The sequence below is a fragment of the Acanthopagrus latus genome, chromosome 3 (genome assembly GCF_904848185.1).
Source record: "Acanthopagrus latus isolate v.2019 chromosome 3, fAcaLat1.1, whole genome shotgun sequence".
Taxonomy (NCBI): Eukaryota; Metazoa; Chordata; class Actinopteri; order Spariformes; family Sparidae; genus Acanthopagrus; species Acanthopagrus latus.
This window is the reverse complement of record NC_051041.1, coordinates 989154-1004724: the sequence shown is the minus strand read 5'-3', so window position 1 is coordinate 1004724 and position 15571 is coordinate 989154. Positions and strand designations below refer to the sequence as shown.

The following is a 15571-nucleotide window of genomic DNA, read 5'->3' as shown; positions in this document are numbered from 1 at the left end:
CACAAAGAGCTGAACACACAAATAGTCATTTAAAATCACACTTTTCTTTGGTTACCAGCACAGAAAACTGGAGCTTCACAGTAAAATGGCATCGCAGCATTCTGCTGAACAACTGAAGCAGCTGGAGACTCGATTTAAAATGTAAAACTACATACAGCTCGTCTTCAGGAGAACTGATTTGAAAAGACATTATGACACCTTGTTAAAGCTGAAATCATCTCTGAAGTGGGTGAACAAGCTCGACCAAACACTGAGCATTTTGAAACTCTGTTCGCATGACTTTCAGCAACATTGAGGGAGGAGATGATGATGCCATAAATCCACTTCCATCACCACCCCAAATTCTTGCATTCTTGCAGAACTTGCCTTACAAACATCGTGTTTTAAGTTCTCTTCAGTATCACAGTGATCCAGTGGCAGTTGTCTGAACATCCACAGGTTCAATGCTAACAGGAAGTGCTAACAGATAATTCGGTAAAGTTTTAATTAAGTTTTGAGGTTTTAGCAGAATTCTGCAACTCTGTTTTACTGTGAAGCACCAGAAATGTTCTGTGGACTACAACACTTCACCTGACTTTATATCATCAGGATGATGACTGAAATGCTTGTTCGAGTGTGAACTGTTTGTTTAAGTTACAACTTGGAGGAAGACAAAGAGCTGATGTAATCATCTTCCTTATGATTAAGACTTCCATTTACCAACCATCAGCTCTCATGTTCGTCCTCTGGGAAGACAAAACAATCATCATGGTGACAGATAATAATCAGTATGTGTTAGACCTATCAGTCATCTATCTTACAAAATGTTCTTCATTATCCTCACCATCTGTTTTACTTATAACAGAGACACTCTGTCCTCCTCCTCCTCCTCCTCCTCCTCCATCTCTGGCTTTTATCTTCCACTCTTCATCTCGCGGCGGTTTGCGTCTCGCTCTCCGCCACCGAGCTCGTCCTGACTAGATGACTAGAGTCAATTTAAATTCCATTCTGGAATCTCATTTAAATTCATGTGGGACGCCTCATTGGCAGGGCGGCGATAAACATTTAGCGCGAGGCGGGTTAAACAAATCAGGAACGTGTAGTTGGAGGTTGGAGGAACACGACTGTCCACGCAGAGATGAAGCGATGAGGCGGCTGCATGAAGGGAGGGAGCGGTGGGAGATGTTTGTCGAGCTCGCTGTGTGTTGTTCAATGCAAACATGCAAAACACACACACACACACACACACACACACACACGCTAACATGCACTAATGAAAAAATCTTGCTTCAGCTGCTCTAATCTACTCTGAAGATTTGGACTCGTTTCGTCACGCTCCCTCGCTCAGCCATTTTAAATCTCTCTCCCTGCAACATGTGATCGCACACACTTTTGTTCTCTAATGTTTTCTTTCAGGCTTCCTCTCAGCCCTCCGTCAGCCTCGCCGTCATCCCTCCATCAGCCCCTCTGTCTCTTCTCCTTGTTTTCTTCCTCCTTACCGTCTCCGTCTCCTCTCACAGTTTTCTCTCTCGTTCTCACATCACGTCTGTTTCTCCTCCTCTTGTTCTCTCATCTTCTCCAGCTCGTGTTGTTTCTCTCTGTCTCTTCATCAGACTACATCCACACTGAGCCAGCTGACTTGAACAGAACCAGTTTGAATATATATATAATATGTATAAATACAAAAACAACCTGCAGCTTAACAGCTGTTTTGAAGATTTTCAGATTTAGTTTAGTTTTCGGAGTGTGCGGCCCGTGTACGTACACAATCTGTGTCCTCGCCACCCTGGTCCTGGGTTCGATTCTGTCCCGTAGACATTTGCTGCATCCCGTTCTCTGTTGCTCTTCAGGTGTGCTTTCAAATAAAGAATCTAGTGTTGCAGGCTGTCCTAGTAGCCCAGTTGTGTTCAGAGGCCAACTTGTAGCCTTTTGCTAATCACATGTTTTACTTTCGATCTTCAACTATACTTCTAATAACTAATTGATAATTAATAAGGCCACAGACAGCCCTTAGCTGTGTGTCTTCCCTTCATCCTGTTAACTGTCAGTCTTCAGATAAAGCCATGATGAAGGCCAATGATTATAATCATAAAATCTAATGATCCTCAGTTGGTCAGCCATGTACAGAGGCTGTGTCCTCACCTATCAGGGTTCGAATCTGAGCTGTAGCTCTTTCTTCTTTCAAATAAAAGCCAAAAACAAATGATTTATAAAACTAGATTCTATCGTGCTGAATGTAGATGTTGTGTTTCTGTCCTCTCCCTCCTCTGACAGCCACCCTGACATGTCCTGGAGCTCATAAAGAGAGTAACTGTGCTGTGCCAGATGGTTGCTGTTAGTTGTGTGTTTACAGAGCAGCAGCTTCACAGCTGCATGTTGACTGTCAGCACTGACATCTGCACGTCTGATGAGTTTGAGCAGGTAATAAACGAGCCTGTAAACCAGGATGTCGGGCAGCAGCTTAAACTCCCAATAAAATAAAGGCCGGATATGTGACATGTGGGACCTGACGTGATGTGATGTGTTGTGGATGTAGCAGTAACGAGTCCTCCTGTCCTGCAGGTGGCGGTACAGGCAGCCAGCAGACCATTCTCCATGAGGAGCAGTGGAAGATGCCGGCTCTGCCAGCACTGCTGCTGTCGATTTACGTCGTCGTCCTGCTGCTGACCATGGCACCGCTCTCCTTCAGCCAGGCCAACACCCTCTCTGCCCTCCGGATGGGTGAGTACCGTCACCGTGACGTGGGTTCGAATCCCACAGTGTCTGTCTGTCTGTCTGTCTGGTGTAACAACTGGTGTGGCTGATACCTGAAACTTTAGGTTTCTGTTTGAGTCTAAATACAGAAACACTGCATACATTCCCAGTTGTTTGAATACTAATGCTTCAGAAAACAAAACCTGGCAGACAGTGCAGGCATCTTTTCCCAACCAAGTCATAAAACGATCATAAAGACTCACGTTTAAGTTTAGTTTTGTCCCCACTGCATGTTTTATAGTAACTTCTGTAATAACTTCTGTAATAACTCCCCTGACTTGTCTCTGCTCTGCACTTGGTGAGATGAAATTATTAGAATAAGGGAGGAAACAGATGGACCACATGTTGTGTATCCAGGAGGCTTTTTAATTGTCTAACATTAACGGAGACAGTAGTTCTTGTATTTTGGGGGCTTTGGGATCAGTTTCCTTTTTATGGATTAAGTCTTGTGTTTGTCTTCTGCATCATTGTGTCTCAGAAGTTTTAAAATCATGTCGTTCTGCTTTAAGCTACAAACTGATGACGGTCGAGTCAGTGAACAGCAGCGAGGTGTTGTTGTCAGTCCTCATGGGACCTGGACTTGTTGGTTATGACTTGGGAACTGAAGATGGACATGTCAGTATTTACTCGACTTAGGACTTGATTGGAACTTGCTGATTATGAACTTGGACATGGCTGGGACTTGATTTGGACTTAATTGGGACTTGTTGATCTTGAATTAGAACTTGACTGGGGACTAGTTAGGTTTGATTCCAGATTTGATCGGTACTTGCTGGTCCTGACCTGGGACTTGTGGATTTTTTGTACTTGGCTTCTCACTTGTTGGTCTTGACTTGTGACTTCATGGTCTTGATGGGGACATGTTGGCCTGGACTTGGTACTCATTAGGACTTACTAGTCTTGATGGGACTTGTTGGACTTGACTTGTAACTTGTTGGTCTTAATGGGGACTTGCTGGTCTTCACTTGGTACTTGTTAAGGACTTGCTGGTCTTGATTGGGACTTGTTGGGACTTGTTGATCTCAGGGATTAATTAGAGACTTTGGTGAATTCTCTGTTAAACCTCGTTAGAAGAATTAACGAGACTCTTCACCTGCAGCGACAGTCATACAGTATTTACCCAGAATCCTCTCTGTGTCAGTGACTACAAACAGCTCCTCTGTTTCTCCTGTTAGAGCGTGTTAGCAGATAAAAACACTCGTCCTCTATTTAAAGCGCTCCTCCGCCACTCGTTACTCCTCGTCTTCTTGTGTTTGTCGCTCTCCTCCTGAGTTTCCTCGCCGTTTTGTTTCACCTCCCACTGCTGTCTGTGTTTGCCATCTTGCTTCCTCTCACGCTATCTTTTTGCTTTGTTTGCCGTTTTACGAGCCCCTCGAGGTTCCCCTTTGTCTCCGCCGCTCTATGTTTCCATTTCTTCTCCTTCGCTCCTCGTTCTGTTTCCGTCCCAGTTAAGGCTCAAATAAACTCTGCAGAAACTGGATCAGGAGTCGCGGCGCGTCTCCGTGGCTTCCCCTCACGTTTCTCGGCGAGGCCCGGGCGCCGCTCTGCTATCAGCACCTCTCACTTCCTGTCCTCATCGGGCCCGCAGAGGAAGATTAACTCCAATGAGAGCTGAGACTTAACATTGGAAGGAAAGTTCAGCTCTCTCCTCGCAGCAGATAAGGCTTCGTTTCATGTTCCTCTCTCGGCCCCGATGGCCCCGACTTCAAATCCGGCGCTTTTATCACGCGGGGGCTTCGGCAAAACCGTCGGCACTTATATGCAGGCTGCCATGGCAACCGGGTCGCCTGGCCATGTGTAATGGCTCACCTCTCACTCCATTAATACCAGCTGACTGATCCACACACACACACACACACACACACACACACTTACATCTGACACAAACACACTGTTTCCTGTTGGATACAGTGAAAAGTAACAGAAGTCAGAGTTCAGCCTCACAGACGAGGTTCTGGAGCAGAGAGATGATCACAGAGACACAACTGGTCCTGGAAATATTTCAATTTGAAGCCTTTTACTCATCATGAGAGGAAAAGGCTGTTTTCATTCTGTCATTCAGCGTCAGTCCGTCTCCCGACACGTCCTGACTTCTTGTTTTTGTTCTCAGCCTGCAAACATGTTTCATTCAGTTATTCAGTCAAAGATTCAAAGATTTATTCAACAAAATGAGTTCCTCACTGTAGGAAAACACTGTGCATTTGTCAGGAACTATTTTTAGTGGCGGATTGATTCACCTTTGGTGCTCCGGTGAGGATTCATTCAGTTCTGACAGCTGCGTCAAGGAACAATACGGAAATTTGATCTGGTCGGTTCATTTCAACACATCATGGACGACATACATTTATTTAAATCTGATAAAACACTTTCATACGAAGGACATAAAAGATATGTTGAACAGCAGTTTTAATGCAATATGACTTATTTATAAGAGTGGAGGGATTTTTACAGTTTACTATTAAGCATAATTATGAAATATTTATAATAGCATCAGTGGTAACTGTTCTTAAATCTATGTTTTTCTCAAGGGAGTTCTGTATGTAAACTTGACAGGAGGATAGTGGAAAGGAAAACCTTCATCGTTTTTGTCGGAGATTGTTGAAAAAAAATCTTTTGTCAAAGAAGCAAAGACAGAGAAAGAGAGTGTGTGTGTGTGTGTGTGTGTGTGTGTGTGTGTGTGTGTGTGTGTGTGTGTGTGTGTGTGTGTGTGTGTGTGTGTGTGTCTGTGTCCAGGTGCATGAATGTTTCCTTTCAGCTGCATTTCTCTCTTCAGGTGGTGGAAAATCTGATTTAGTTCCACTCCAACACACTCGGCTCAAACCGAATTTACAAGGTTTCATGATTCAGTGGCAGAGAAAGTAAAAAAAGGGGGGGACAGTATAAAGTGTTTTTTTATTATTATTCAAGGGCTCAGGTCACGGTGGGGAAATGCAGGTACAAGATGTTGAGTGGTGAATACTGTCGGGCAGATTCACCTGCTGCTGTACCAAACATCAGGCAGTCATCACGGACAAACACACACTGATGAGACGCCTGCAGGTGCAGAGGATGAAAATACCTTCACACGTCTCTCACTGTTCTTTATTTCATGTGGACGCCACAACATTTCCACCTGCGAGGTAACCGCTGATCATCAACACAGAGTAACAGGCTTTCTGAGCCTCTAAACAGCCTTGTGATGCATCATGGGAAATAAAAAACAGAGATTCTAGACTTGACTGGGACTTGTTGGTCTTGACTTGATACTGTTTTGTGGCTTGCTGGTCTTGATGGGGACTTGCTGGTGCAAACATAATCTTTAGTCTTGAGATTATGTTTGCACCAACATGATGCCACAATTTCTCTTTATTTTTCAACGAACAAAAAACTTGTACGAGATGATGAATCGGTTTCTGTCGTAGAACTTCTGTTGCGATTTGGTGATAAATAAATAAAACATGAAAACGAGACAACTTCCAGCTCCTCATCATTTCCATGAGAACAAGCCCTCCAGAGATTGCAATCACGACCAACTCTTCACACAAGCAGCAATCAAATCACACGCCAACAAAGACTTAGTGCTAATTATCAATCACATACGTTTAACGAGCAGACTCGTCGCCGTCACGCTGAGAGACGACCCAGATCAGATCAGACTGTAATTAGAGCAGCTCTGTGTTTATGTCGCAGGTCTCCGGCCGCGCCGCCTCCACACGGGTCAGTACCTTCCTGTGGAAAGATAATTAGTGTTCAGACGAGCTGAGAGCAGAACCGAGAAGTAAAGTCTGAAGGACTGTAAGTCTGAAACTCAGACGTCGACAGCCAGCAGTGACCCTGAGGTCTCCGAACCGCTCGGCTGTAATCTGACGATGATTTATCCTCGAGGGGTTGAGACCAAAGTTTCAGGGTCTTCTGGTAAATCATTGAGATTAGATCAGACGCTCAGTTTTGCTGATCTAAAACCGCTTTTTATATATTTCACTGCACTTTTGAAAAAATTAGGTATTTCAAAAACGATCTACAACAGATGATTTATATTAATTTCAGAGTTTTAGTGACAGTTGCCTTGAAATGAGGTTGTACAACTTTATTGCAGTGACTAAACCTTTTGTCTCTTTTCTGTCGACGTCTAGTTTGAGCTCTTTTATCACATCAGTGCATCAAATATCTCGCTGGAGGTTCATTTCTCAGCCGGCTGCAGTGACGGACAGGTTTGTGACATCACTGATGGGCGTGGCCACAGGTGAAGCTGCGAGGATTGTGTCACAATGCGCGGGTGTTCGTGTTATTGTGTCCACCCTCTGCACCGATGCAAAGTGGTGACTGATGGCGTTGAAAATGAAAAGAGGCTTGAGATAAATCTTCATCAGACACTTCTTCCTCCGGCAGGATTAAAAATCAAGTGCAGAGCATAAATATTGTAGTGAAGGATTTTAACATTTCAGCAGCGTCGCGTCCTTCAGCTGCAGCTGGAAACCGACAGACTGGTTTCAACCTGAGCCATCCGTCACTCTGAGGGATTCATTAGCTCAACTTCATCAATAAAAATCTCAAACTACATAGAAGCAAAAGGCAGTTTGTCACCGCAGGACGGCTCCAACGTTAATCTTCTAAAAATTAGCTCTCAAGTTCATTTTTCAAAATTTGGGGCGAGTGTCATTTAATAAGTGAAGGTGTCAGAAGTTATTTGAAAAGGCAGACGTCTCATTTCGGGGGAAAAACCTGAATTTGGTGGATGAAACTGTTCTTCTGTGCGACCTGAGTGTCTGCTGAAGCCTCCAGCTGCATGTTACAGGTCAGAAACACTGACGGAGGAGAAGAAACAGTCAGAATGGAAGCAGAGAAACGAGAAGTAAACATCTCCTGCGTCGGCTCGCAGCTTTAATCTGAAGGAACGTTTAACAAACAGCCGGCGGCTCAACTTTAACAAAGCGACTCTGCTAAACGGCTCAAACGACGACTGCAGGCTCACATTCAGACTGGATGGATGTTCGGGAAACATCGGCACTGGAAACTGGATCATGTCACCCGACCTGAAGCTCCGTGTAGAACAAATGAACTGCAGATAATTCACCAAAACATGTGAATAAACCAACCAGCCAGAAGGTGAATAACATGCAGGGAACACAGAGACACAGTCAGTAGTTTTACGTTGCTAATAACATGAAAATGTGTCGTCACTTCCCTTTAAAACTATAAAAGAACAGAAAGTAAAGTATAATACGATAATTACAGCTGTCTGTGACTGTGGTGGAGTTCTGATCCGATCCTGATGTTAAACATTTTCCTTTTTTCTGGATTGCATTTAATCCAGAGAGGAGGAAGACGACTGCCTGAACCAAACGTCTGCACGCCGTCCTGATGTTTCAGGTCAGATCGCATCCAAATATCAGAAATGATCCAGATCTGATGTGAAAGTTTAAACCGTCTGCAGCCACGAGGACTCAGACGTGTCTGAACTCTCTTTAGCTGCTCAGCTCTTTTCTCCAAGAAAACACCAATATCTCCACTCAAACATGGCCGCCCTGTGCACGCCGTGCGCACTATGGAGTGTCGTTTGCTTGTGGAAGGACAGCCGCCACCAGAGGATTGTTGTTTTTTGTCTTGTCTGCTTGAATCCATCGACCTCCCTGCGGCCCGCGGGAGTCCACGCCGCCTCGCTTACATCAGAGAATGTCAGACGCATGAAGCTCAGAGGTGGAAGTGACAAGAGAAACCTGTTAGTCCATTTTTTTTTTGTGAAGTTCTCTCCTCCTCCAGGGGGGAAGTGAAACCTCCGTCTGCCGCCATGAAAGCAGCGTTATCGCCGCGTCTCAGGTAACAAAACGCTTCATCTCAAACACGAGGTGACGTTTCTGCTCCGCCGGGCAGAACAAGCGAGTAAAAAAGTGAAACGGCATAATTTGATCTAGAATTTGTGTTTTTTACGGCTGTGAGTGGGTGAACCGGCTGTCACGGAGAGCAAGGAGACAGAGTTTAACACAAGCAGCTGAGGATGAAAGGAAAACATTTCATTTGTATTAACTGACGCGTGCACGAGTTTATTTAAAGAGTTTCACTTCTGTGAGCTGATAGCAACAAAGATGGCCGCTCGCAGCTGCTCACATTACAGAGGAGACGTCTCAGAACAGAGTTCAAGTGTTTGACCCTCCGATATCACTGCTGTTCATCTGCTGTGTGTGTGTGTGTGTGTGTGTGTGTGTGTGGTCGCAGTAAACACAGATAATGTCTGAACACCGCTGAAGAAGACTCTTTATCTCCGCTCTCATCTTCATCCTCTCCTCCTCTCTCCCTCTGACCGCCGGGCATTCTGGGAAAAGACGGCGACCTCTCCATCTGTAACATCACCTCTGATCAATAACACAAAGTTCAGCTTCTCTCAGATTTGTGTTTCAGACGTCACGATGTTGAGTGTGAGGTTTATTGTGAGGTTTAAAACGAGTGATGACGCTGTCCGTGACCTGAAAGACATCACGTCTTTATATCTTCATCCTGTGTGCAGTTTTACTCCTGAGGAGACGAGTCACGGAGCACCAGATAACTCCACAGGAACCATCTGGCTCTCTTTGTGTTTTCCTAAACTGCAAAAACCCACAACAGTCCTTTTGAGGAAGGACACGATAAATCGCCTCCTACTCCGCCTGGAGAGACGTTAATTATTTAAGAAACACAAATCAAATCCAGAACAAACCCGGCGGCAGCAGCAGCAGCAGCACTCGCTCTGCTTCTTACTGGGTCTCAGCAGCAGATTCACTTTGATTCCTCGTCTTGTTGTCGGGCGTCTTTGCTCTGCGGCGTCTCAGCTACGTAAGGACGCGGCGACGGATGAATTACACTGTAAAGAAATCCATCTAAATGCTCGTAATCAAGTCCTGGAAATCTCTCTTTCCCTCTTCTGCATTTAAATGCTCTCATCTGTCTCTCAGAGGACGTTATTCACCTGCTGGGATTAAAATGTGATCTTCCTCTGGATGCTCTTTTCATGTAATAAACGACCTGCCTGCTCCGCCCGCGTCTCCATCTGCTTCTCCTCGTTTGCATTCTGCCAGCTCTCCGGTTGCATGTTCTCCACCGTGCTCAGTATTCAAAGCAGGTGAGTCAGCGGGGAGGTGTGGACAGAAATAAACATGGCAGGTGTTACTGTACAGCCACCAGGTACTCGCCCGCCCGCCGCTGCTCCTCGTGGGAGGAAATAGAAACGATGACGAGTCGCTTTGAGTCGCTGCAGCTGCTGCCAACACTTCCTGTTAGAGGACGAAGCATCAGATCCATGCTGGTGCTTCACCTGAGATAGAAGTCAGTGTGTATGTGCATTAATATAAATCTGATCTCACCTTTTCTACCTGGTGTTTACTTTAAATGACAGAACCACAGAGCAGAGAAGCAACACAGGTCCTGACTCAGCGCTCAAAACCTTCCAACCAACCTCGGATCCTGTTGTTGGTTGAAAATACAATTAAAACCACACAGAAAACTTCATCCTGCATCAGAACACAACAGAAGGTTGTTTAAGCTCCACAGTTTGGTTCAAATGATGTTCAAACAAGAGAAAAACACAAGTTTCAGAAGGAAATCAGAAGAATCAGAAGGAAGGAAGTCGGAAACGAGACAAAACGTGAAGCAAAGAAAACGTTCAAACTTCACCTGTTCTGTCTGCGTCACGTCAGGCAGAGTTCTGTCTGGAGGATGGTTGTTGGTTCACAGCCAGCGTCACCTGCACAACAGCCAGATCACTTCACTGAACACCAGGTCAGCCTCTGAGTGAAGTCAGCACTCTGCAGAGACTCGGGTTCTGGTTCTGGTTCTGTGTCCTCTCTGTAGTGTTACGTTCATGACGTAAAGTCCATTTCCCCTCCAGCTCCGGTCAGAACAGAACAGAACCACCTGACGATGGAGGTCAGCTCCGAGTCACTGCTGCAGTCGGGCCGATCGACAGGAGTGAAGATAACTCTCTCCTCCCGTCGGGTCAGAACAGAACCTGATGAAGGTGGTTATTCCTCTAGTGGTTCTGGATCTGCACCGTCAAACCTCTCAGTAGTATTTTGCTTCTGTAGCTGAGGTGGATGGATCTCTGGTCCAAACTCCTATTTGTGTTTTGTTTTCTGTCTTTGCTTATTTTGTGAAATATTGAAAGAGTTTTGCCTCTTCAGGGCTCCAGCGGATATTAAAATGAAAATCTCTGAGTGGTTTTTGTCTTTTTGGTGGAATTTCTAACATCTGAAATGTGACGAGGAGACAAAAATCCGACACGGTTTGGAAACACTAGATTAGATTAAATCTCTCCCAGTGTGTCCAGTAAAGTTACTTCCCTCTGCTGATGGCTGAGAATACATCTGATTAGTCCGCTGGTGTCTCTCCTGGTTAGTTTTGGAGATGGTGAACGTCTTGTAATTATCTCTTATCTCGACATTTGTGATTGGCACTTTAGTTTCTCATCATGTATCTCCAACAGCTCGTCTTCAGTCCTGTTTCTGCTCACTTGTCCTCCAGTCACAGGATCCTAAACACTCTTGTTTTGTCCAGAAATACAGTGGAAACAATGAAACGGTTGTCAGGCGTGTTAGCTCGCCGTCACAGTTGTATAAATATCCTGCTGGCTGTCAAAGTGTCTGCAGACAAACACAAAATGCTAATGCAGAGAAAAGTTCCTGCGCTTGACAACAACAGAAATATAGTTTCCATCAGTCCATTAGTCAAGTCGTCCATCCTCACCTCTCAACCTTTCTCCTTCCAGCGGCCATTTTGGATGACCAGTCAGTGTGTGGTCGCGGTGAGCGTCTGGCGCTGGCTCTGGCGAGGGAGAACATCAACAGTCTGATGGAGGGCTCCTCCCAGGCGAGGGTGGAGGTGGACGTCTACGAGCTGCTGAAGGACTCCCAGTACGACACCACCGACACCAGTAAGTCCTCTCCTCTCCTGTCCTCTCCTCCTCTCCTCTTCTTCTTCTTCTGCATCTTCCTCGTCTAGCTGAAAGTGTGGCGCTGTGTTTCTTCTTCACGCTGACATTTTCTCACATTAGAGCTCAGTAAGAGTTCTGTGAGTGGAGGCAGAGCAGAGCATTAAAGCGTCAACCTTTATTTAACGAGGCAGGTCAGCAGTGAATCAGGTGCAAAAGGTTCCTCAGCACTCGGTGAGCCTTCGCTTTAATATCACACCAGTTTAACACAAAGGTTCCAGTTACAAGTGCTTAAAACCACTGAAAATGACTGAAAAATGATCCCGGAGCTCCTCTATGAGTCATGTTAGGAGTGCGTTCATAGTTCTGATCTCCTCCATCCGTCATCTGGTGGAGTCGATCACAGCTGAGTTTCTTCCCCAGCAGGCGAAATCACTACAAGTGCTGCAGAGTTATTGAACACACAGAAATAGAAATAGCTTCATTTTCACCAAAAAAAATCAGGTCACATGAGGCGTCAGTTGAAATCCTCTGAAATTCAGAAGATAAGTGGAGTTACAGAAGCAACCAGGTGACAGAACTGGTACGACAAGACAAAATCAAGCCTTTTTGTCCCCGGAAGCTGTTTGTGACCTCTGAGACTTGGAGGTCTTAAAAATGTATCGCGGTTATCAATCGAGGAGAATTATTACAAGTAACGCCGCTTTATAATCCAAGAGCAAGTCTGAAGGTCACGTCATGAACGGGGACAATTTAACCCTCGACAGAAGTTTCTAACAAAGAGCCTGATTCTGACCGTCAATCAGTCACCACTGAGGGATTTATGACTGAAGTATTTTACAGCCTTCCTCACATTTACAGATCATTTCAAATTGTTTCAAACAAGAAGCTGCTGCTCGTTCCACGCCAATGATCGCTGCATCCAGCCACGAGCGCCTGCTGGGGATGTTTATCGATCACGAACCGCCGGCAGCACAAAGACGGACTTCCCCCGATAGAGAGTTTACTGTCAGAGCACACACACACACACACACACACACACACACACACAGCTGAGGAAGACACAACTGGTGCAGACCAAACGACACTCATACAAACCTACAGTAGGATAATGAGATATTCATATTGATCTGTTGACGATCAGATCGATGTGCAGACTTTCCTGTGAACCCGACCTGAGAAACAAAGTTATCTCAAACTCAAAAATACAGATCGGACCTCTCGTTCTGGTCTGAAGCACTTCATGTGTCGAAGCTTTTTGTTTCCTGCTGAGAGACTCGTGAGTTAAAAGCAAAGTTTTTATATCCGTTGACATCTTGTTGGAAAAAAGAACTTTTTATTAAGGGAACAAATACGTCGTCAGTCAGAACCAAACAGGAAGTTGTTGTTGTTTTTTCGGGAGCGTTCAAGTTCTGACTCGTTCTTGTTGGAGCGTCTTCTGAGGGTTTTTTAAAAAATATATTCAAATTATAAATTCGGCAGCTCGACTGATTTCCATTTTTTTAATTATTCATTTATTTTTCAATTTCATTTTAATTCATTTAGGAAAATAAAAGAGGCAGAATTTTAATGTTTTTTTTTACATTCTCAATCAAATGAAAATAAAACACCAACACTGCTAAAAAATTATCATGACACAACAAACGATCGTCAGCTTCAGTCCAAACTGAATGAATAAGTGAATAAATGATTACTTGTCGGAGACTTACAGCGCTGTCGTGACGATGTTTTCAGAGAACAAGATGTGAAAGTCGTTGCAGACAGGCAGAAAACATCTGGCACAGCTGGAGACGACGTTTCACTCAAACTTGTGTTTTTTTCTCTCTCAGTGTGTCAGATCCTGCCGAAGGGCGTGGTCTCTGTGATAGGCCCCGCCTCCAGCCCCGCCTCCGGGTCCACCATCAGCCACATCTGTGGGGAGAAGGAGGTGAGTAACATCTGGCTCTGTTAACACTGTAAACGTTATATACGTGTCAGTGATGCTGATCATGAGCCGTGATGAGGAAACCAATCAGAGTGTTGATTTACAACACGGTGATGATCGTAGCAGCAGCGTCTCTGATTGGTGGAGCTCACGGTTACCATGGAAATGTTAACCACACCCACAAAGACACAAGGCAACAAGTTTACCACGAATATATTGTTAAAACTTAATGTATTTTCTGTCAGTGCAACAGATAAATTCAACCTGTCTCACAAGCTGTTATGAAGAAGGAAGTCGCTGCAACAGAAGAAGATTTTTCCTGGAAATAAATGAAATAATTCAACTAAATGTTCAGATTTTTTAAAATACAGAAACATTAATATGCTGAGCTCCAGACTGTGACAAAATAATGTTTAAATAAACCTTCTCAGTGACTTAAACCTCACGTAAGCCCGACTGCACTGCTGCTGATTATAATGTGCGTCTGGGATTAACAGATGAATTACAGCCTGGATGTTATTAAGATAAATAACATTACTGGGATTAAACGTTTCAGACGCTGTGACTTGAATGTGTGGAGGTGGATCTGTGTGAGATAAAGTCTCTAACGTGTGTTGAACCGTCCTGCTGCCTCTTCAGTCCTGATCTCCTCTCCTTTGCCTGACAGGACTCATATTATTGGATTCTGCACTCGGATTTGAAATAAGCTCTCAGATCAGAGCGAAGCCCAGCTGAGCTAATTACAGTTTACCGATTTAAACCTCTGCAGGTGTGCGTGAGGGTTAAATACGCTGAGCGGAGGATCACACGGGACGTTTGGCCTCTGACCTGATTCTTCATTCAGCGCTCGTCTGATTAAACTTTCAATTAGTCGTTAATTTTTCAGCCTGAACACAGCCGCCGTCCGTCACAGGATCTCTGCTCTCCGGAGTTTTAAAGTGAAACCAGCAGCTTTAAGAAACGTCTCTGATATTAATGACAAAAAGCAAAAAGCTTCATTCAGTCAAACCCGTTTTTAAGGTTTTTCTACGTGTGTTCAGAGCGACAGAAGAAAACTAATAAGAAGTTTGATCCAGACGGTGAACATGAAGCAGACATGAGGTTCCTGAGAGTTCTGTGTTGGTTCGACCCGGTTCAGGATTACGGTCTCTGCTCCTCTGATTCTGGGCCATCAGTCAGCTCCACCACAGACTCCTGCATGTCTGTCTTACAGTTTATTGAAGCAGAAACACCAGAGAGGTCCGTGTTGTTCAACTGTTTCAGAGGAAAAGTCCATCGAACGTTACTGAACTTGTGGGTCGCTTTAGAACCCGACCTGAGACTCACTGCTGAGACTTCTGGTTTATTCAATCCAGCTGGTCAATCAGGGACGTTTCATAATCAGTTATAAGAAAAACCAAACTAGACAAACCACTACTGGAGCTGAATGAGGATGATGTCACAGCTCTTTGGGTTCTGGTCGGGTATCTTAACTCTACACAGGTTCCTCCAGTCTAAAGGCAGATAAAGGTTTGTGTTTCCAGAACTTCCTGGACTCGTTCGTCAGTCCCTGGCCATTTTCCACCAACACAACTGGTTCTGTTCATCTAGTTTTGAGCCGTCAGAAATAAATTGTTCCAGAACCTGAAGATTTGGCTCCAAGCTGCAGCTAGAATTATTCTAGCGGTCGTAGGAACTTTGTGGATTGCCCCTCGTTGATGGTACTTTGTTTACTGATATGGTTCTGAATGAATCTGGTGAAAACAAGGGCCGGTTCTGATAACAGATGATACCGAGTCTCAGAGGAGTTCAGCTGGAGCTTCAGTTAACGTCCGGAGGAGGTTTTGGTCACAGCAACAAAACATTTGAGTTCATGCTTTGACCTTCACCAACAGATCTGATGATGAGAGGTTTACTGAACACTTTCGTTGTCCTCAGAGGATGAACCTCTATGTGGACTCTTCTTCTTCTTCTTCTTCTTCTTCTTCTTCTTCTTCTTCCTGTTCCAGTGAATCCTTTTTGGTGTGAGCGGAGGTGAACACGAAATCTGACAACGCTGA

At 44.7% G+C, this 15571-nt stretch overlaps 1 protein-coding gene across 4 annotated transcripts in view; it reads left to right on the top strand.

The window, feature by feature from the left end:
- The window catches only part of LOC119017205 (glutamate receptor ionotropic, kainate 5-like), a 138863-nt gene that overhangs the window by 87696 nt on the left and 35596 nt on the right, over positions 1-15571 (top strand). For all 4 annotated transcript variants that reach the window (XM_037093722.1, XM_037093719.1, XM_037093720.1 and 1 more), the window contains 3 exons: positions 2542-2700; positions 11447-11611; positions 13438-13535. In XM_037093722.1, the coding sequence (XP_036949617.1) occupies positions 2592-2700; positions 11447-11611; positions 13438-13535 (372 nt within the window). In that variant the 5' untranslated portion in view covers positions 2542-2591. The remainder of the gene's footprint in view (positions 1-2541; positions 2701-11446; positions 11612-13437; positions 13536-15571) is intronic.